Source organism: Lonchura striata, chromosome 1A (genome assembly GCF_050655825.1).
Source record: "Lonchura striata isolate lonStrDom1 chromosome 1A, ASM5065582v1, whole genome shotgun sequence".
Lineage (NCBI taxonomy): Eukaryota > Metazoa > Chordata > Aves > Passeriformes > Estrildidae > Lonchura > Lonchura striata.
This window is the reverse complement of record NC_140741.1, coordinates 33,052,796-33,074,655: the sequence shown is the minus strand read 5'-3', so window position 1 is coordinate 33,074,655 and position 21,860 is coordinate 33,052,796. Positions and strand designations below refer to the sequence as shown.

Sequence of the window (21,860 nt, the reverse complement as noted above, 5' to 3'; positions counted from 1 at the left end):
CACCTTTTCCCCCAAATTTTACATGTGGAACTATGGGCCATGTAGTCTGCCCTGAAGAGAAACTGTAGAGATCACACTGTGCAAGTGTCATAGCTAATGCCAACCAACAAGGTAAGGGCAGACACCCCCTGGTATGAAGGCTGTGGAATGGATCTGCCTTCTTCCCAACCCTGCTAGTGTCAGATCATGTCATGTTTTCTGCTGGCAAGAACTGAAAGCTTTCCAGCTCTTAACCATGCTGTAAAGCTTCTTGTAACTGATGTATCTTGGTAGAAGCTGGAGAGAAGAGCAGGATTTATACCAGGAACCCCGAAATCTGAAGCCAACTGTATCAAATATACTTGGACAAAATGACAAATTTGGTTGATATACTCAGAAATAGTTATTTGATGTACTAGATTCTTTTGAAGGCTTTTCTAAGACATTAAATATGTATCTGTTAGTTTTTTGATACAGAAAATTACAGCATAAGAAAAACTTTAATGCTTATTCACAAGCTGCTAGATATATGACAATAACAGAAAGATATTTGATGAACAAAGGTTAGATGCATATATGGTTAAATAAAGCTTCTGCTGAAGCAGAATAAAATTTAGATATAATGACATTTTCACATAAGAAGAAAAAGTACAGTAAAAAAATAACAGTCAAGTCAAGCACCACAGGTAATATCTGCAGAAAATACAATGCTGCCCCTGGGCATTCAGCTCTTACAGGCTGTAGCTGTTCATCATGATTATAAAGCCACAAAAGGAAAATTAGTCTTTATGATATTAGATCCCAGTATATTTTCTTATGTGAATGTAAGACAAATAATAATTTTTGATTATTAAAAGAAATAAAACTGGAAAAGAGTCTTAAAGGAATGTTAACTAGTAATACCTGCAAAAGCCTATTTTCTGAAGAAAGAAACAAGGTGTTGTATAAACCTTGCTCTGCATACACAATGGAAAGCAGGAGTGACTCTACCAAAATCTGAAATACATGGCTGGCAGCAGGAGCTGGATCAGGCTGCATGGTTTCTTTAAACACAACACTTCTGTGGCTCTGCAGAGGGTGTGCAGTAATTCCTTGCTCTGCCACGGACGGAGAGATATGTGCCTCCCCAGGCGCTGCTGATTGCAGAAGATGTCAGTGAGGTGGAATAATTGCTGAAGTACCCTGTCTCATTCTATATGTCGTAATGGAACCACTCAGGTGTTAATGGATCAAGACACTGTATACACATACCACAAAATAGGCAGCAGCTGCTCAAAATTCACACTGAAACTGTAATATCCTGGTAAAAGGGGAGAAAGAGATTCAATGTGTACCTGACTGAAAGTCGTCATTTAAAGGTTTCAGCCCCATGCATGAAAATACATACTGATGCAGAGACAGTGCACTTCCTGAACATTTAAAAAAACATCATATTACCTCCTGGGCTTTTAATGGGATTTTTAGCTTTGCAGTCAGTGAAGAGTGGACAATGTCCTTACACAGAGCCTGCATCTACACTGCAAAAAGCAGCTGCATTTCAAAGTATCAAAAATACTCAGTAAGAAAGAAGTTAATTTTACAGGTGCAAACAGTACGCAGATATTTTTTATAAGCTGATGTTTGGGATAACCTTTAAATAGAAACTGGGCTGGTTTAGTTCCTCATGTTCTTAAACATTTCTGCATTTGCCCGTCTTTAAAATGAGGTAAGTAAATCCACAGCTCTACAGGTCTGGCTGCATGGAAATTGTGGGTTTATTCACACTTTCAACATTAATTGTCTACATTTACATACAGCACTGCATTAACCACCTCCTCACATGTTGTGGGATTTTCTGCATACATACATACCTATTGCACAATAGATATGCAGGGAAAAAAAAAGAGTTGAAACGCTTAAATGGGTCTAGTTTCAAAAACTCTGTAAAGTCCACAAGGTGGACAGAAATTTAAATTACATTCCTCTTTGAGCATAGAGTACTCTGCCCTATATAGGAAAAATGTCTGAATTTCAATGGCATTGCTGAGAAGAGTGAATTTACTTCTTTGTATCTATACCCTATCTTCAGACTGCATGAGGTAAGCTCCTGAAGAGTTGTTTTATGATTCAGCAGAAGGTGTACTGATACGAATTTTATCTGGAGTTTTGTTTCAATACAAATTTCTACAATTCTCAGGCTTGTGAATTATGAAGTCTGATATGCTATGGTTTCCAGCACTGCATTCCAGCATAAAAAAAACAAATGGCAAATTCATTTTACAGTAAGAGCACAAGGAATTACTAAAACAGAAAGTTTTTGGAACACAGGTTGTTCCTAGGATGCAAATGTAATTTTATTTTGTAGGAAATAATGGGGAGTTTAATGCACTGGGGACAAACAAGAATGCAATTTTAAAGCACTTCACTGTATTCAAGAGATTTTTAAAAAAACACCTACAGTGTTGTGAGGTAAGAGTTGATTTTTCCACGTGGTTCATTGGAAAATTTAATAGTAAAACTCTCTGAAACATCATTTATTAGAAGGACCACACTAACCATGCAGTTAGTGTGCATGGTTAATGCAGCACTATTTTTGGGACTACACTAACATGCAGCTGAAACCACTGTCACCAGACTTGGCACTACTGTTTCTCCAGGTATGGTACATGCAAGGCTGATACTTATTAAGTATTACTCCTTAGCAGGCTGTGACTAAAGGCAGCACTCTGCTCTTGCCTGGATATACGAAGAGTGACACAAACACTAGCACATGAGAAACAGAGGGAAAACTATGTTGAACTGTTCACATTTCTCATGGGGAGGAAACAAAGGTAACTTATTTTACAGTATCTCTACAAGCAGGCAGCAGAACAGATTGCCTTTGAAGTCCAGATGAAATCTTGTTAACTTCAATCCCAGGCAGATGTGCAGTTTAATCTGGATAAAGATTACACAGCAGTATAAAACATAGCATCAATCTGCTTGTAATGAATTTATTTTTATTTCTACTATTAATAAATTCAGTAAAAATTAATTATGCCCTTTTATGTTTCTTTCCATATGTATCTGCTGTGAGTCACCTTTTTTTTTTTTAAATCTGTTTTCAAAAGTTTCTCTTGCTAGGCTTTTCTGTGGTGGCAGTAATGTCTCCATACACAAATGAGGTTCATGTACAGGGCACTACCATAGAGGCCACATATGCAATGCTTGCAGCACACAATCATTTTTAAGATTTATTCTGGATATAATAAAGTAAAAAGGGATAATATTACTGTTAGCATTTTCAGTGCAAACAGGACAGAATGTATCTGGAATGACTTAATGCCTGGCTAGCAGTACCAAGTATAACTTAAAACTTAAAAACCCCCTTGACTGTATTATTCAGATGAAGAAATCTGACAGAAGTACTGGCAAACAGATTTTTAAAAATGGCTGATGGCTTAAGTAAAATTAATGACCAGCCTGAGAAAATTAATTGCAGCTATTTTCTACCCTATTAACAGTAATTCCTTGTGTCTAAAGTTAAAAATTACCACATCTGATAAATGTCAACTCTTCCAAGAGGCAACTCCAGCACAACCTCCAGATTACAGAAATTTGGACAGAAGAAACTGCATTACCTGCCAGCAAAATGACAGTACAGCACATGCTGAACTTGACTGGCTCCGACCATGGCAGCACCTGCCCTTTCTGCACAGGCTGCTGGACTGGTGGCAGAGGTAGGGAGACTATGAAAACCAGCATGTTATTTCAAGGATGAAAATACACATCTGGAGCGCTGCAGGCACAGTTCTTTTCTACAGCAAGACCTGAACAATCTGCAGAGAGCTCTTCCCAAAAGAGAAATGACGCAAGGTGAAAATGCCTTTTGGTCACTATTCTGTTCCATACAAAGGATGTCTTCATTTTAGGCAGTCTAAACAAATTGTTTATGTTGGATTTCTTCTGCCTCACTTATGCCATCTGGGCAGCTTGCTCATTAATTTAAGGGAAGCAAAAAGGCTCTCACTACCTCATCGTCTTCACTGCCCCAGGGCACAGCTCTTAAAAGCAGAGTGGAAACCACCAAAGGCCCTTGACTTCCCAAAAGCTGTTTTCAGCAATCTGCCAAGAGCTGACAACATGCGTATTTTCATGCTTCTGCCCTCCCTGCTGCCAGGGCTGTGCATGGGCTTGGCTCAGCTCTCTGTCCCAGCTGGCCTGGCCACCTGCTCTGTGCCAAGGGCAGGCCTGCCAGTGCAGCAGAACTGCACCTTGCTCTGGTTGGGCTGCTCTGCCAGGACCTGCTGCAGGCCCTGCTGCCCTCCCTTGCCCCAGGGCCACTCTGCTGTCAATGACCAATTGAAATGACAAATTTGCATTATTAGCACTTGTCCTTTGCAGCACAATTTTGTCTTTGTGTCAACATGGTACATGTTGTTGCTTAAAATGTCTCACTATGTGGCACAACACTACGTCCCCTTTCCCCTTACAGTAGCTTCACTGCTCTTTCAGCTGCTATGTGCCCTCTTAATACACACATACATTGTGATAGCCATCACCTTCCAAGTTGTCAGTGACTGGGATCATCTCTCTGGTACTCATACAGGGACATGTTTTGTTGTTTGGCAGACGGAGCATCACAGAATTATTGGATAGCCTGGGTTGGAAGAGACCTTAAAGATCATCTAGTTCTGTGCCCCCTTCTGTGGACTGGAACACCCTCCACTAGCACTAGCCTGCTCAGAGCTCCATCCAGCCTGGCCTTGGATACTTCCAGAGATGGGAAAGTGCTATATTTTTAGGAATATGTGGATCTCATGAAAACACACGCTTCCACTAAGCATCATTGCACTAAAAGGCACGCTAACGGAGCAAAATCGTTTTTGGGGATCTTACTGTGTGCTAAAAAAGACATGTGCAATCATGTTAGGACCTGACACACAGGGTATGTTTCATGGACCTCCCTTCTGCATTATCACCTGTGTGGTTTTGTGAGAACTGAAAAGCCACAAAGCACCACCCAGTTCCCTCAGCCACCAGCTGGAACAGCACCTTTAGGCACCCACCTGCAGATTCAATACTACTACCTTTCCTTGAGAAGAATGCACAAAAGTTACAGTATCTGCATATTGTGCACTGCAAGGGGAAGAAGCACAGTGCATACCAGGGATGGAAGTGACATGAAAGGAATGTAAACAAGGCAAACAGAAGCTTCCTGTCTTTATCCCCTGTTTAATTTGTTTTTTTGTAGCCTATACTTCTAACTAACACACTTCTGTTTGATACAGAAAGCCATCTTGTTATACTGGCAATTTTTAAACAGTGTCTAATTGTCAAGGTACTCCTGAAGTGCTGTGTAGCAAGACTTAATCACCAAGAAGAGGACAAGGAAGAGAAAAAAATACTGTTTAATGGGACAGCACAGTGCCAAATTAAGCCAAGAGCAGAAATACCACTAATGTATCATTTTGTTTTAATTTTGCAAAAATAAAATACTTTATTCTATAGCACATTTATAGGAAGGCAAAACAAAGTTTTAACTTTCTGTTTTTTCTTTAACCCTCCACTTAAGATATTGCTCTGACACAAACCACAGCAGATGGCTAAACTACAGTGGAAACCAAAAATACCTTCTGTGATCTCAGCTGTATATACAAAGGCCTTAAAAACTGGAAGTAGAGTTTTGGCTTAGGGTACTTAGTATCAGTTGAGTGGAGATATTTAATGTATCATTCCACTTCACATCATACATGTACTACTGTAACACTCCCACGACAATGACACACATTTATGTTCTTGGGATAGTCCAGTTTTAGGTGGCACTACACAAGTCTGAGAAAACTGAGAAGCTGAAATAATTATAAAATATGGAAAACCGGACATAGGAGTCCTTCAATACTTTTCTCCTGAAGCCTGGAGGATTCAAGCATACTGTTCTTTGCAGATGCACAGTAATACACATTTTAAACAGAAAAGCTAATAAGGTTCCACTACTAATTTGCATTATTAATTTCAACTTTTTCACTTCTTAAAAAAAAAAATCTTGTTTGCAGAAGCTTCTGTCAATTTCAGAACATGTGCCTCTCCCCGAGGACAAAAAGCGCTTGATCTGCTCAGGACTGAATTTATCATAAGTGTTTTTAGTTTCAAAACAGATGAATACCAAACTCTTGAATGCATCTGGAATACCAAAAAACTAGTCACACCTGTCAATTAAAGGGAGTAACATAAATATTTTGCTTACCTTTCCCATAAACAACAGTTTTGAGTCAACAACAGCTCTTATTTAATAATTAATGCTCAGACTCTCTTATAGGGTGGGAGAAAACAGGGTTATACTACCTCATTATGTTTACATAATGTTTACTTAGGAATGCAAAATCCAATCCTACTATGATAACAGGTTGTTGTACTAGCAATCTTTCAAATGACACAAGCTCTAAAAATACTGTAAACTGATCGATATCTGTCAAGGTTAAAGTGAAGACCAGACACTTACTTCTGCAGGCGTTCCAGCTCTGCGGGCAGGTCACAACCTATATAAACTCTGTTCATTAAACTGTATTCTAACAGTGCACAAAAACAGGGATCCTGCAAGAGAAAATTAATATGTAACTGTAATTGCGGTGCTCTGTGAATTTACAAATTAACATTGCACATAAATATAAGGGATTTAATAGGACCTCTTCCAGAAACAGAACTCTACAAATGGTCAAGTATGCTGAAACATGTGAGGAAGGTACCTGTATTTGCTCCCAATTACATGTAGTTACATGTTAAGTGTGGGGGAACTAAATTCTCATTCAGACCATTTCTGGAATACTGTTTTCCTTGTCCTTAGTGAAGTCAGACATAGAACGAGATATTAAGACAAGCTCAACTTATTCCTGTGGAATGACCATGCATAAGCCCAAAAGGAGTCCTCCTCCCTGGCACTCGTTGCATTAATTGGGAACAATCACTTCTGCCACCCTCCATTTAAAGTGATGAAAGTACATTTTGTGAAGAACCTCATTGTGTGAGGTTATTCAGAACGTGCTTACTGGACTTGCAAGTAGCTGGAGAACTTTAGAAGAGGTCAGAGCCTCCATGCTGGAGACAAAAAGGAGTTCCATGTCTGTATACACAGAGCACAATTTCCCTTGCACTTGGAAATCTATTGTGTGCGTGCCTGAACTGTCTGTTCGTGCAGGAACCCATGGAGATCAGATATTCCCAAATGCAGACCGAGGACAATGTACAAGTTCCTAACATATTCCGATGCTTCCTAACATCAGATTAACCACAAAATCATTCAATTGCTGTGGCAAATAACATATACAATTCAAAATATAAACTCAAAACTTACTTTCACAAGAATGTGAGGATTTCCCACGACAATCAGCAAAGCTTTTGCTCTAGTAATTGCGACGTTAAATCTCTTTGGGTTGCAGAGAAAGCCCAAAGAGTGTTTTTCATCATCAATTACGACTTTCTGAGATCGCACCTAAAATTAATTAAGGATAGTTTTAGAAATAAAATGATGAGAACACAACATACTACAATTTAACATACTATTTCCTTACTGCAACAATCCACTCAGTTGAATGACAATTCACAATCTGTCTTTCAGTATGCCTTCTTCAGTAGCCTCATCACTGTGCTTTGTCTTAGCATTTGAAAAACAGCCAAAACAAGTAGAGTGCTAAAAGTATGACTCATTAGTTTTTCAGCCATATTTAATCCATATTTGAACCTATATTTGAAAAAAAGAAAATTTTCATGACCTAAATAATGAGTTCTTAAATAGGAATGTAGTACATACCTAGAACTACTTTAAGGGAGACCTGTATTGAAAAGCTATGACATGGAACAGTAAAAGTAAGCACAGTACCACTGCCCTCAGGAAAAAAAAAAAGCGAGAAAATCGCAGACTCTTCCTCCAAGCTGCAAACATGAAGTACTACAGATTTTTAAGAATACAGATTTTAAAGAGAAGAGTAACTCTACAAGCATGCACTTAATAAGCTCTGCTTTCAAATATTGTGACAGACTGACAAAAACAGAGCTTGTAAATTTTTTTAAAGGCTTATATTAAAAATGAAAAGCAGAATTAGACAAATAAAAATTCACAATAGGACCACAGTAGATTTACGCACTGTTGATAAGATGATAACCATGTACTCCTGCCCTTGAAACTCTTCTACTGTGCCAACCTTTACATCTTCCAAATCAATACTTCTGAGAAGAAATCTAATTTTTTCCACCTATCAAAAAAAAAAAAAAAAAAAGTGGTTGAGGGAATTTAGTGTTACATTTGAGAGTGGACTGCTTTAAAACCAAAACCATACCACATACACCAAGCTTAGCCATCATTCACTAGTAAAATTTTCAAATAAAATAGTAACTTTTCCTACAAGAAAGCATCACAGCTAATAACACAACTTAGGTAAAGGAGTACTCTCTATCATAAATTGAACAGAAGGCAAGAGATTTTTAGTAGTCCAGATTTTCAAGAGAAGAGTAACTCAGATCATTAAACCCTCTTTTTCCAATGTGCATCATATCCAAAACCATGCATACAACAGATCCAAGGACAACCAGCCTCCACTAGCCCTTGAAGAAGTCTACAAAGATTCCACCTTTGCTTGCCAGGTGCATCACGCAGAGTGAAAGGTGAAAGGTGTGAGAGATGATCTTAAGTATCCACCAAAAAGAAAGAGAAGAAGGAGTCTCAGGCACCGGGATCCTGGTATATATTGGATTACTGTACTGCCATCTGCTAAAAGTTGCTCAGAGATTATAACTGAAGTGCTCCAAAAGACTTAAGAAGAAATCCTGCCTGACTAACCTCAAGATTACAGTCAAAGACTATTTTCTAATCAGTGTTCCTGCAATACAAAGTGACTTTCTTAATGTCGATGTTACTATCATACACCTTGTATTATAGGCAGATGAAGGACAAAATCACATTAAATAGTGAATTAATCACATTAAATCATTGTTTATAGGGTGAGAGAAATTCAGTCACATCAGTAGTATGAATACATATTTGAAAAAACAAATAATAACTGTCAACACAGGCAGGTGCATGCACCTGACTAGCTGTGTTGATAAAAGCAAAACTTTAATTTGCATGTGAGATTTCTTCACAAGGGCTTGGTCTTTTTCATACACCTCAATGTTTTCTCCAAGCCACACGTGCAAGGTTATGAATTCTGAGATGTGAAAAGCAAGAAGAATTATGTGCACTGTCCAAAATCTCCTCTGCAAATAAAATGGGTTAAAGTTTATTTTAAAAATGAAAGTAAACATAACATACTTAACACACCTGGATATAAATACATTTAAAAATAAAGCACAGCATTTGAAGTTAATGTTCAACATTCTGTAGAGGTTTAAAGAGCATTACAAACTTCAAGTCTGACTATAGGACACCTAAGAAGTCACAGTAATTGTTTCCTCTAGTCTCTTCAAGACCACAGCAAGGTGTCATGGCATCTATTTCACAATAACCACCTTTTGTTCCAGTCTTCAGTGCAGAGAGTGACAGAACCAGACTGCTGTTCCAGCTGTTGGATAATGAATTCTTGATTTGCACTCATTACTTCCAACAATTGAAAAATCTGCTTGTTTCCAAATTTCTCCTTAACTGCTTGATTTTTAAAACTGAAAAACCAGTAGAATGCCATTATTGCTGTCTTTTAGATTTCAATGGCAGCATCATAATCATTGATAATACACTGTGTAGCAGGATACACTATGGTGGAATTTTAAGATACGTCCCCCTGCTTTAACAAACCACAGCCACCGTATAAATACCCGAGATGAAATACAGCAACTTTGAAGCTCTGATGACATCAGACCTGTTAAACACTATACCTGTTTACGGTATGGTGCAATCACTCCAATATCTGTCACTGGGACTGCAGAGTATTCACTTCTAGTCAGTTGGCAACAGTACATCATGACTTGAACTGCTTCAGCTGGATTAAACCATGAAGGACTGTGACCCTCACGTGTTTCAGTGCCCTGTATTGGGGGAAAGGGAATGAGATGATGGAGATCAGCTGCAGAAATGACTACATATTTATCAATACATTATTCTTATACCTCCTGAATGCAAAAAAATGATGGAATATTATATATAATTTCTCTTCCTCTCCATACATCTTTTCTAGAGAACAAGTATCACCTCACATTTTAGATATATTTTTAATACATTTACAAATATAATTGATATAACAACAGTATTTTAAGTATGCAACAAAGGAGTTATATCTCAACTCAGTACAACATATGTTAATAAGCTGGTATCTTGCTTTTTTCAAGGTGGAAGTGTTCTAAACCAAACCTCTCCAAACAGCAGATATTGCTTCTGACTAACTTCTTGAAAGACTAAAGAAATTTTTTTGTCCCCTGCCAAGTTAAGCTCTAACAATCCTTTAGTTTTAGAGGCTTGTATCCATTTAATGTAGGAAACTCTCATCAAAAGCAATCTAGAGAAGCTGATGGTATAACTCCAGTCTGATCATTTGCTATGAATTTAAACTTCTATGAAAATGTCCCCACAGTGCACTTCAAGAGGCAGCTGCTCACGTTCATAGCAGACATTTGACTTCAGTATTTGTTTTTAAAACCGTATGGTCAGGAATTCACATTACCTGTGAAAGGCAGTTTAACCCTTTTTCACATCCTTTCTAGAATTTCTTCTAAAAAAAATCAGCAAACTGCTAGCAAGCCTATACAGTTAGTTCGCTCTATGAACATTTTACATACCCTTATTCCATGAAAAATTAATGGAAATCCCTTCCTGGGCAATTTCTCCCAATTCAAGAAAGAAGTCACTACTGAGGTATCTGCACAAGCTTCCAGTTCCTTATGATAAAACAATTTAGATGGCAAGGCAAGCAAAGCAGAATGTGACCTGTAGTTCTTTGTGAGTTTAGTGATCTGCAAAGACAAAATCCAAAATCAGACTTCTCAGAACATAGCTACAACCTTACCATCCACTAGCATTTAGCATTCATAAGGCTGCCAAATAACTGTATTCAAGGCAAAAACTGCAGTTGTGATCTCCTTTAAGTAAGAAGTACTCCAAAACAGTTTTTTGAAGGACCATCTCCTTCCCCTCCAAAGGAGAAACAAACAAAATTGAATGTACATGATAGACGAATGGGTCATTCCCCAGTTTCTTGAAACATTTGATGTATAGATACATTCTCCTTTTTTAAGAGTCAGATTACTTCCATGGAGTTTCAAAGGATGTAATGTCTTCTTTTGAAGAAGTCTTGACAGGCAAACAGGGAGCATTAGAACAGCTGACAGAAGCTGGCCTTAAAATATCTAAAAGTTATCCGTTTTTAAATGAAAAAACAATCTTAAATAAACATTCCAGAAAGTATTAACCAGCTCAAAAAACCCCAGTCCTGTAAAAAGGATAACAAAGGCTGTTCAAGTCAAAACATACCCTTAAAGCCCTCCCATTTCCTGATCTCTCACTATGCCAATTCTCCTTAAGCACTGTGTAAGGAACACAATGACCACAGCTTGCGCTAGCAGATTTTAGGAGGAAGTGTGACAGGTTTTTCAGCAGGCTGAACCTGACCTAAAACCTAGGTCCAAACACCCTCACTTTCACCCTTAAATCTGCCATCAGATTTCCTCCGCTCTCTATTTCCATGGTCATCTAGTCATCTTCTGCTCTCAGTTTAGTCCTTCAAAGTATGTTACCCTGAGAATAGGAAGGTATCTTCGGAAGCTTACATTAGCCCTATGTTTCGGATTCAGACAGTAATTGAAAGCAGCTCAAACACCTGTACTTGTTTAAATACTATGCCACCTCTGCCACTTAACATAGATTTTAGGTACTTGCCCATACAGGAATCTGGGGGAACTATCCTTCAAAGGAAGACATGATAAAGAAATAAGAACAATTTATCTTATTCTCTATGAGAATGATGTTTACAAAATTAATCTTCAAAGAAGAGACTCTGTCTTTTTTATGTTAAAAGCAGAAATTGTACTTTTTCATCTGTGGAAAATGAAGTTATGGTAAATCTGGACTATGAAGATGAAAGGGAATTTTAAGCTATTATTTACAACTGTGCTTTGTGTACCATATTTGACTTATGATACTTAAGAATAGAGGATCCCTTCAAATAGAAGTTTTAACATGCTGGAGGACTCTGCATCATTACTATTCAGACTACATATACAAACTAATCAAGCTTTTCTAGTGAATTCATGCTCAAGGTAGACTTATCACTAACCATCAGGGATCAAAATGGTGGTAAGAAACCACAACTTCTCCCTTTTTGATTGAGCTGAAAAAGATTGATGGAAAGTTTAACTCACCAACAAAGGATTGTATGCTCCACAGGCACCAAAAGCATCCTCGTCTCTCATATATAGCTCTCTTGATGACAGTCTTTCTAGCAAGGACATACTTAATCCAAAAGACTCTGCAAGTTTAGATTTTATTACTGGCCCTAACTGCTTTGGATCTCCAACGAGAATTATCTGTACATGAAATTTAAAAACATCTTAGATTAAAACAATTGTAATTGAAACTTCATTTTATAATGACATACACATTTCAGAATTCAGAGATCAATTAATATAAAATATTCTGCTTTCCTTCAAACATTTATTTGCAAAGGACAGAAGTATGTTGCTGTCTCAAACAGAGCACATCTTTGATATCTCCCACACAGACCCAGTCCTCCCAACATAACTTGTTCTAGATGAAAAGAAACTTAAGTGTTGAGAATTGATATTATACATGAATAATCTCTATTACAAAATCCATTACCAGAAAATGGCTGCTTGCATTCTACATAATCCACAAAATATGAAAATAATAAACAAGATTTTTCCCTTTCAGTAAATGATGTTAAGAGAACTACCTGTCCATCAGCTTCTGAAATCAACCCAATAGGAATCAGACTCTCCGGTTCACTTGCCTGACCCGCCTCATCCAGAATCACATGAGTGAAATGTCCAAGCCTATAATTAAATAACATTAACCTGAAACAGGGCTGTTTTCCGATTAGTTCATTCTGCCACCCTGTGGCTGACCTCAGCAACTGTGTTAACGTCCTCATCAAGTGTGCCAGGCAACCCCATAGACACAGAGTAAAGATGTGTATTCCCAAAAGGAAATATAGAAAAAACAACCCCCTAACTTTAATTTTTCATCTTTGATTTCACTTACATACTCTGATATACACAACCTTTAATTAAAGCTTTGTACCAATGTTAAGATACTTAGAAAAGCTTCCCTTATTCTCAGTTTCCTTAAGGTATTGAATGAAAACAATGCACTTGGTTTAGCAAAGTATCTCCAAGCTTTGTTTCTGCCAAACAACTCGAGACAGTAAGGCTTTAGACTGTCCTCTTCTGAGGGCAAAATCCAAGTCAGAGACAACCTTGGTTAAAAGAACTTGATATGATAGTTTACAATTAGTAAAGGTGACTTGGTAAAAACCAAATACATTTTTAGACTGGCAATCATTTTGAGCCGAAGTGATTGTCAAGAGCAATTTAACTCCCACTGGTGGCAGAGGAGACATTATTGTTTCAAAAATCTTAAACATTACTCAAGATAATTCTTAAATTTACCATGGAGAAAGTTTCTACTTAAACATTACTAAAACCAAGTACTTTGCTCTCTTACACAATACAGGTGCATGCAATAAACTACTAAAACAGCCCAAGTTACAGGTTAGACAGTCTTTAAAAGCTCTGGCGTTTGTGTCATCCAGCCACTTCAGTGATCCTCCTATCTATGGTACTGTACCGTGTATCTGTTTGATAAAAAAATCCTGCACTGCTGCATGTTGTAATTACAATCCTGGACCACAATGCCTTCTGAATATCATCACCATCTTTGCAATAAGGTTTCACCATGTCATCAATTTGCTGCAGAAACAAAAAGGTAAAACAACTTGACAGCCTAAAACAGAACATTTAAATTTGAATAGAAAAGCTCTCTGAAAACTATTTTAAAAGCTGAGCAAAACACATAGACTAACACCCATTCATATACCACAATGAATTAATTGATTTGCCTAAGCAAAATTGTACATATGCAAGACATGCTTTATTGTAAGGATCAAAATGGAACATAAGGATATTTCATATACTCATCTAGGCATACACACATATATATGTGCATATATACATATAAACACACACGTATATATACAAATGTGTATCTCTATATATATACACTTATGTATAAATACGTATACATATGTATAAATATGTATGTATATATGAAATGAACCCACAAGGTGTGCGTCCTGCATGGAGATGACAATCCTACTTGCTTATTATCTGTGTTAAGTAGTCTTAACGTGGATTGATAACAAAAAAACCCAAATTAAATCAAAAATCCCCACCAATGCTTATTTGCTGTTTATGGACTTACGCACATCAAGAAAAAGGTGAAGATCCTATGCTCACACAATCATATCAAGGATTATGATCAACTTTCCAGTTAGTTAGTCCCTCTGGAAAAGCTGAAGCAATGTAATACTCTGGATCCTAAGCAAACCTAAGCAGCCTCATAGCCACTGAGAGTTAAAATACTAAATCAGTATTTTAAGGTAGAAAATATTAAAATGGAAATCTTAAGTGGCAGATAATATTTACCTCTGCTGACCTGAAGGCAGCATTAACTCGAACCATAGTTCCTGGTTTTAAGAGACTGCTTTGATGCAGCCGCAAGCAAATCAGATCTGTTGCAGCATTTGATGGTGCACATACCAAAATCCGACTGTCTGGGAGAGTAAAATGTATCTACATTAAAGAAGACAGATATTAAAAAAACAAAAAAGGTTATGTAAGAAGCAGCAATCCTGCAAACATTTCAATTTTCTTTCATTTGAATACAGAACCCGACAGAGTTTTGCACACATGCAATATCAATTAGTTCTTTAGCAGTTTGGTAACACTCCTGCCGACAGTCATGACTAAGTAGTCTTGAACTGAGTGCACCCACAACAGAATTAATTAAGGATTAACATTTTAATGTATACCTGTGCTTCATGAATACATTATGCACTACTGCAATCACAAGGTAGACACTGTTCACTGAAGTTTTAAAGATAAAAAGGCGTGAAAATAAGCCATTCAGAATTCTGTTAAATCCATATTAAGATGGATTTTCCTCCTTTTATGGAGCTATAGAAAATTATTTTAAAAAGACTGTTTTGAAAACTCCTTTGGAAAAAATATGATGGTACTTACAGAAATACTATAAATGTTCCAACATGGAAAAGACTAGAGATGACAGATTTATTATTTACTACTACCTGTAAAATAGCTTCAATTACTGTTACTGTTTTTCCAGTTCCTGGTGGTCCAAAGAGAAGATAAGGTGTTGGGCGACATTCACCACTCAGTATCCTTTTCACTGCCAGTTTCTGTTGCACATTCAGCACAGGATTGAAAAATTCACCATCTCTCTGTTTAAGTGCCACAGTTTCATCAACTATAATCAAAACAAGATTGATTAGAACCTCATATATATTTTTTAATGTATGCACATTTAAGCAATTCCAATTCACAATATGCTTCTGCACATTTTTTGTTTTCCTTTTGTGGCAACAACGAATGAATTTCTCAAAAATTCCATTTTCATTGAATACCAAGTAGAAAATAAGCCATTAATATTTCAAAAGTGTATTGGCTCTTTATTGAAAGGTAAAAAAGGACCATGATTACATAACCAAACAATCTGTAAAAACTCTGTTCAGTCATTTTAGAATCATGTTCAATTTCTTGTCCTAGAACAGCAAAACTTGAGAGACTTCCAGTAACTGGTACTTTGGGGATAGTACCACTACTACATGATCAGGCCTCTGCTACAACTGCTGAAATTTTTTTTTCTTAATCCTGTCTGAATTAGTCTAGCTTTAGCTTTCCACAATATAATCTTATTAACCCTTGGACATAAGTGCCTTCTAGGTAATTTCTCAGAAATTCTTTAGCATACTTTTGATAAAAAATGATCACTCTTCTCTTAGGCATATTGCTACAATGACATTTGAAGTCACAATTTCAAAACAAAAAGCGCAGGAATAATCTGGGATATTGAAAAAGTTTTAGCATCTTCAGCAAAGCTTTCCAAAAGATGAGAGACAGCATCCCAATAACAAATTGAAAACTCTGAATCAGATCAAAAGGTTTTGAGTAAATGACTGGGAAATAACTATTTATTCATTACAAAATATATTATCATATGCCTGCTCCCTGTTCCCCCAAGTGTTCAAGGCCAGCCTGGATGAACTCTGGGCAACCTGGTCTAGTGGAAGGTGTTCCTGATGGTGGCAGAGGGGTTGGACATGGACGATCTTTAAGGTCCTTTCCAACCCAAACAATCTCTGCAAATTAGACATGTTTAAATAATGCACCAAAAGCCTCCATAGAAACTTCCTGCTAGTATTTCTAGAATTTGTCTTTAAAGGCAGAGCACAAGGACATCTTAAAGGTATCTTTGATTTACTGATACGATACTTATTATTTAAGCACAAAAAATACGCCAAGTTGACTTGTTTGCAGAGTTACTCTTATCACCTCTGTTATGTTCACCTCCCTTGATGTCATACCTTTTGTCTGTTTGTTCTGCTTTTTTTTGACCTGAAAAGAGCAAGTGAAGATAAATGCATTTATAACCTTAAGAAGACAGGCAACTATCTTCCCTGATACTTTTGAAGTTGCTAACCTTTAATTTTCCCCATTAAATAGAATTATCTACCATTAAGACAGAAAGGTAAGAGTAGCAGAAGAAGGTGCCAGGAATTTTCATGTTAAGTTTAAGATTTCTAATACTTTGGCTCTGTTAATATTAAAAGTTTATTTCACAAATACTCTACAGGCTCAGATGAGGATTTTGAAGCCATGACTACATAACTTGTTTGCTTCCACAAAAGTAAACAGTCAAATTCCACTTTGAAAGATACATGCATCTTCCTGGGTGGGCATGTCCCTTCAGATTGTAGCACAGGAGAAAAATGCTTGTAGGGAATGTAGTTTGGCAAGATTCTGGATATCATGCCTCTATCATATTAAAATACTGATTTACAACCAGATTGATTGATTACTCCTTGTTGTAAAACACAAACCGCAGGTGAAATAATTAGGGAATTAGGAAAAAATCTTGAGTGCAAAGGTGGTGAAACACAGATTATGCAGACACACTGTGAAAATTCTAGACAAAAATAAAGAAATGCTGCCACACACCCCCAGACTGACTTGATTTAGTGTTGGTGACAGACTTGCTTCAAAAAGGAAAGAGAATTAGGCAGCGTCCACAAGTCCTTTCTACATTTTAGTAATATATAAGTGGCAGTTAAGCCTGGGTAAATCTACGCAGAACAGGATGATTTTCTTCTATTATAAAATTATTTCCTGCCACATTGACTGGACTTGCATATCTACTTAACAGTAGCTATGAAACTAGTCTAAGGCAAATATGACAATTCCCATCACAATCACACACTTTTTTTAATATGCACTTTCCATTTTTGAAGCTTTATAGTGTCAGCTGTCATAAATTCCCCATCTCCAGGCTGCAAACAAAATCTTTTGTCATTAGAATGCAGCAGAATACAACTTTGATTCTTTGATACTCCATTATGCAATTCCCTGCTGGAAATAGCTGTACACTAAGTATCTGGTACCAATCTGAATGAAGAAACATTTCAAGGAACATTTACAGAATAGATACCTTACTTTCCTGCTGTGAAGCTTGTTTAAAGCCATCATCAAGAGCACAATACTCTGTACTATTCTGGGTCTTGACAGCTTGTGGTGATTGTAACACAAGCCTTTCTGGAAATAACACTAAATTTAGAAGAGAAAAAGAAAGTAGAGAAGTTTTAAAATCACACAAATACTTTTCATCTTTCACTGATTAATGTTACTGTTGATACATCAGCTTAGTCTGAGCTGCCAAAATTGGTTTATCAGAACTAAGGTGGTAAAGATGTGAAGTTCATATGCATTGTTCAACTCAACCGGGGATCAGGAAATCAGTGTTTAATAAATTCTGAAATAACACAAAGCATGGCCATTTCACTGGCTATTATTATAACAGTATGTATTATTCCTACATTTCTTGTTGGCTCTAGCAGTTCACAAAGTTTGCTTCCTCTCCTCCTGCCTGTGATGGCTAACAGATGAAATAATTTTCACAAAACCTTCTATACATTCAGCATTGTTTTTTCTTCTTAAAAACCAAACCAAAACAAAAAGCCCTTAACACAAGGAAAACTCCTGTAAGAATAAATTACAACGCATTCTTCCCAGTATGCCCTGATGTGAAAGCAATAAAACCCACGCAACTCCGCACAAAGAAACTCCTCTAGACAGGTTAATAGTCAAATTAAATAGTCAAACCTTTTTCACCCAGATAGACAGCTTGCTGAATGGCCAACTGGCATCGCCTGCTAGGAACACTGGAACCAGAATACAGATTTGTAATTAAAGTAAAAGCTTATATTTCAATATACTATGACAGCACACTACTATGAGTTATCTGGTACTTTTTACAGTGCAAACAAAAAAAAAAAAAAAAAAAAAAGGTTTTACATAAAAATGCATGTTTTTTTAAAAAAAGAATCTACTGGGAAATATGCTGCAGAAGTATAAATAGTTTTGCTATGAATAATATTGATACATATTCTCCAGCTTTTTAGCCATACAAAGATGGCTTGGTGTTCAACACTTTCAAGGAACCTCTTTGCAAGGTTGAATTTACATAGTGGATTATGTAACTCCAACTAAATAACAACATTCCATGAGTAAAACAAGAAGTATAGAAGAATGGGAGATTATCACCAGCTATTTTTACTTCCTGTATAGTCTTACAGTCATATCAGTACATAAAAAAAACCAAACCAAATCCCAAAACCCTAAGAAAAATACCCCCAAACACCCCACATCATTCCTCCCCATTTTACTGTCTGGTATTAGTGTGGCTATCTAGAAGTTAAGATAACAACTCTCTGAACACTTTTAACCATGAATATGGTAGTAAAGGTGTGTTGAGGAAAAGAAGTGAAAAAATTGGCAAGAGCTTAATTATGTCTTTCTCTGTGTCCACCAAAATAAACAGTTGATGGTCATATTTTAAAAGTCACTCTACTAAAGGAATCACTAAACATAGCTTTCTGAAAAGCTTATAAAAACACCTGCAATGAGCAAATTCCACATCCATGGGCTCCAAGTTGTAAGCACGTTCGAAGTCAGCATTAACCTTAAGAGTAACATCTTCCTCACATATCTGTTACAAAGATAAAAAAAGTTTGGATACTGATGAAGATTTAGTGCTTTCAAAAGTGCTTTAAACATAAAGAGGCACTTTTGAAAGAACTTAACCTCCCACCAACTCCAAAAAGTAAATCTAGATTTACTTACTAACAACAAATTACATATCTAGATTATGTTAAAAGTGCTTTCAGAGCAGGCAAAGATTATAATCTTAAAAGAATAGGGAAGCCAGAGTTGTCAAAAATACAAAATCACTATTCAAGATATAGATAAAATAAACCTATCTTCTCAGGAGTCAGGTTAAAATAGTCTGTAATTCCAGGAATTGCAAGCTTCCCTTAGAAAACCTGTGAACCACAGTTTTTTCAAAAGGAGAACATCTTGCTTACCTCAGCAACATGGGCAATGTACTCTATTATATGATCTGAGTAGACCTGACTTTTCAGTATCACCTTATCACCTAATTGTAAACAAAGTTAAAAGGCAAAATACTGTTACAAGGAATACTAACATTTTCACTGCAGCATGTAATTCTCTTCTCTATGTTTGAACTAGGAATTTGCAAGAGGCTAACTTCAGCAAAGTTGCTGTATGCATCAGTACTGTTTTGAAATGCCATATGCAGTTGTATGTTACAAAAGGCATCTAGTATTGATGCCATCAGACAACACCTCTTGGAAACAGTATCTTGCATATTATATTACTAGAAATTATGAATTTTACTTTAGCTTCTTTCCCAGCTTTTTTGCTACACTTACTGCATTTAAATCTATTTCTACATTGCACAGCTTATTTTTGCTGAAAGCCCCACTGATTATTGCAAAAGAAAAATCCTAAAGTATTGAAACATCTGTAAGAACAGACACATGCAATGCTGCTTCAGATCGCAGCCACTCTGAGACACTAACATAGTGTTCTTGTGTCCCCTGTCTAGTAGCTTAAATGAATAACTTTGTGCTCTAATATCTGAAAGACTTTTTTTAAACAAATGAATAATAATAGTTTGCACTGTAGTGAAAATATAGATCAACATGCCATTTGACTTTATCTCACGTTCATTTCTACCTGGAATCAGGCGAGGTCTGCCCTCTTCTACTCCTGGCACTTCCAGCACTAACAAGTTCCCATTCCTTTTTAAAGTAACCCCACTCATGTAATAATCTTTTAAATCCATTTCTGCTTGGATCTCTTCAAGCCATAAAAGAGTTGAAAAGTTTGCTTTGTAATTATTTAGATTAAGACGCTGAAAAAAAAAAAAATCAAACCAATATACATTATTGTTTTTCACCAAGATACAGAACCTACTATTGCTAACATTAAACAAAACACTTCTTGAGATAGACTGTACAGCAACTAGGTTGCCAAATAAGATACCGAAAGACATGTATCCGTACACTAGATATAATATTTTAAACCTCCTTGATAGCCAAAGTGATATTCGTATAGTCCTTGAGCTCAAATATAATAGCCCCTTACCTAAAGAGCTAACCAAGTCTCTCCCTACTACAGCAGCAGTTTCACCATGTGAATCCAGGGGCAGTCTACAGACTGAGTTCTATGCTCAGTTTATGCCCAGAAAGCAAAACATTTAAATACATGGACACAGACAGCTGAAAAGAGAGAATCATGTCAATCTTGGCCCTGGCTGATGATCATACAGCTTAGGCCAGCTCAAATAACCTGAATTTTCTCCCTCAAACCTTAACGAATCTCACTGTAGAGGTGAGATTCTCCAACAGTACCAACTTCTAAGGTTAGGGTTATGGTGTGGTTAAAAGAGGTAACCAGTAATGGCAGGCCCTCAGTGTAAAATTATTGTAAACACTACAGAGCTTTTTGAGAGGCAATGTCCAACCTACTAGCTTAATGTCGTCGTCTCAAGTTTAATGTGAAATGTTTAGTCAACAGACAATATAGCCTTTTATATTTTAAAAAAGTGTCAGTCCCAGCTTATAAGTACTTAAAATTTACAAAGAAATTGAGTTGCAGCCATATTCTACCAGAAATCAGAGCTAAGTTTTGGAGAAGGAATCATTGTAATATTCTTGTTAAGACTATAGCTTTTTTGGGGGTGTTTTATATGCCATCTTAAACTGCTATACTTGTGGGAAGAATCTGAACAAGCTTTAGTGAATTAAATCTGAAGATGTTTACAAAAACTTTTGAACAACCAGAAAAGAAGCCTCTGTGAAATAACAACCTTTCTGACACCTAAAAAAATCCCATTCCAGTGATGCCTAAAAAGTGAGAATACAGAGAAATCTTTGTTCAGCTTCTGTGATGTCCACCCCCAATATACTTCAACTCTCTTTTCAGATTTTCCCATTTATGCTTTTGTAAGCTTGGATTCTGTAATATACTGAAACCCATGAAAGTTATGGAATCCAAAATGAAGTGTAAGCCTACCTGACTCAAGTGTTATGTCATCTTCTCTTACACTAAGGACTATACATTCTTCCTAAGTTAAGGTGCTTGAACAAACAACAGTATCAAAAAATATCTTTTATATAAAACCTAAACTTACATACCTCTGCTAGGAGGGGCTGAAAGGTCAGTATGTCTAAATGCTGCTCCACACATTTTCTTAACTCATCTGGTATGGTATAATGCGGGAGAAAGTTTGAACACCACCTTCTCTTGTTTCTAAAATGAAATTATAC

General features: G+C 36.7%; 1 protein-coding gene across 4 annotated transcripts in view; it reads right to left on the bottom strand.

Moving 5' to 3' along the window:
• Positions 1-1,392: 1,392 nt before the first annotated feature.
• The window catches only part of MOV10L1 (Mov10 like RNA helicase 1), a 32,951-nt gene continuing 12,483 nt past the window's right edge, over positions 1,393-21,860 (bottom strand). Inside the window, exons 10-27 of one of the 4 annotated variants that reach the window (XM_085569657.1) lie at positions 21,729-21,843; positions 20,266-20,443; positions 19,590-19,660; positions 19,122-19,213; positions 18,328-18,386; positions 17,657-17,772; positions 16,536-16,566; positions 15,240-15,418; positions 14,578-14,724; positions 13,721-13,842; positions 12,828-12,927; positions 12,277-12,441; positions 10,699-10,872; positions 9,802-9,951; positions 8,079-8,186; positions 7,289-7,426; positions 6,440-6,531; positions 1,393-2,895 (exon numbers count right to left, since the gene is read on the bottom strand). In XM_085569657.1, coding sequence (XP_085425783.1) covers positions 2,868-2,895; positions 6,440-6,531; positions 7,289-7,426; positions 8,079-8,186; positions 9,802-9,951; positions 10,699-10,872; positions 12,277-12,441; positions 12,828-12,927; positions 13,721-13,842; positions 14,578-14,724; positions 15,240-15,418; positions 16,536-16,566; positions 17,657-17,772; positions 18,328-18,386; positions 19,122-19,213; positions 19,590-19,660; positions 20,266-20,443; positions 21,729-21,843 — 2,065 coding nt within the window. In that variant the 3' untranslated portion in view covers positions 1,393-2,867. Of the gene's footprint in view, positions 2,896-5,421; positions 6,147-6,311; positions 6,532-7,288; positions 7,427-8,078; positions 8,187-9,801; positions 9,952-10,698; positions 10,873-12,276; positions 12,442-12,827; positions 12,928-13,720; positions 13,843-14,577; positions 14,725-15,239; positions 15,419-16,535; positions 16,567-17,656; positions 17,773-18,327; positions 18,387-19,121; positions 19,214-19,589; positions 19,661-20,265; positions 20,444-21,728; positions 21,844-21,860 lie in introns of those variants that run through there. The other 3 variants (XM_085569656.1, XM_085569655.1, XM_077783124.2) reach the window with 3 other exon arrangements.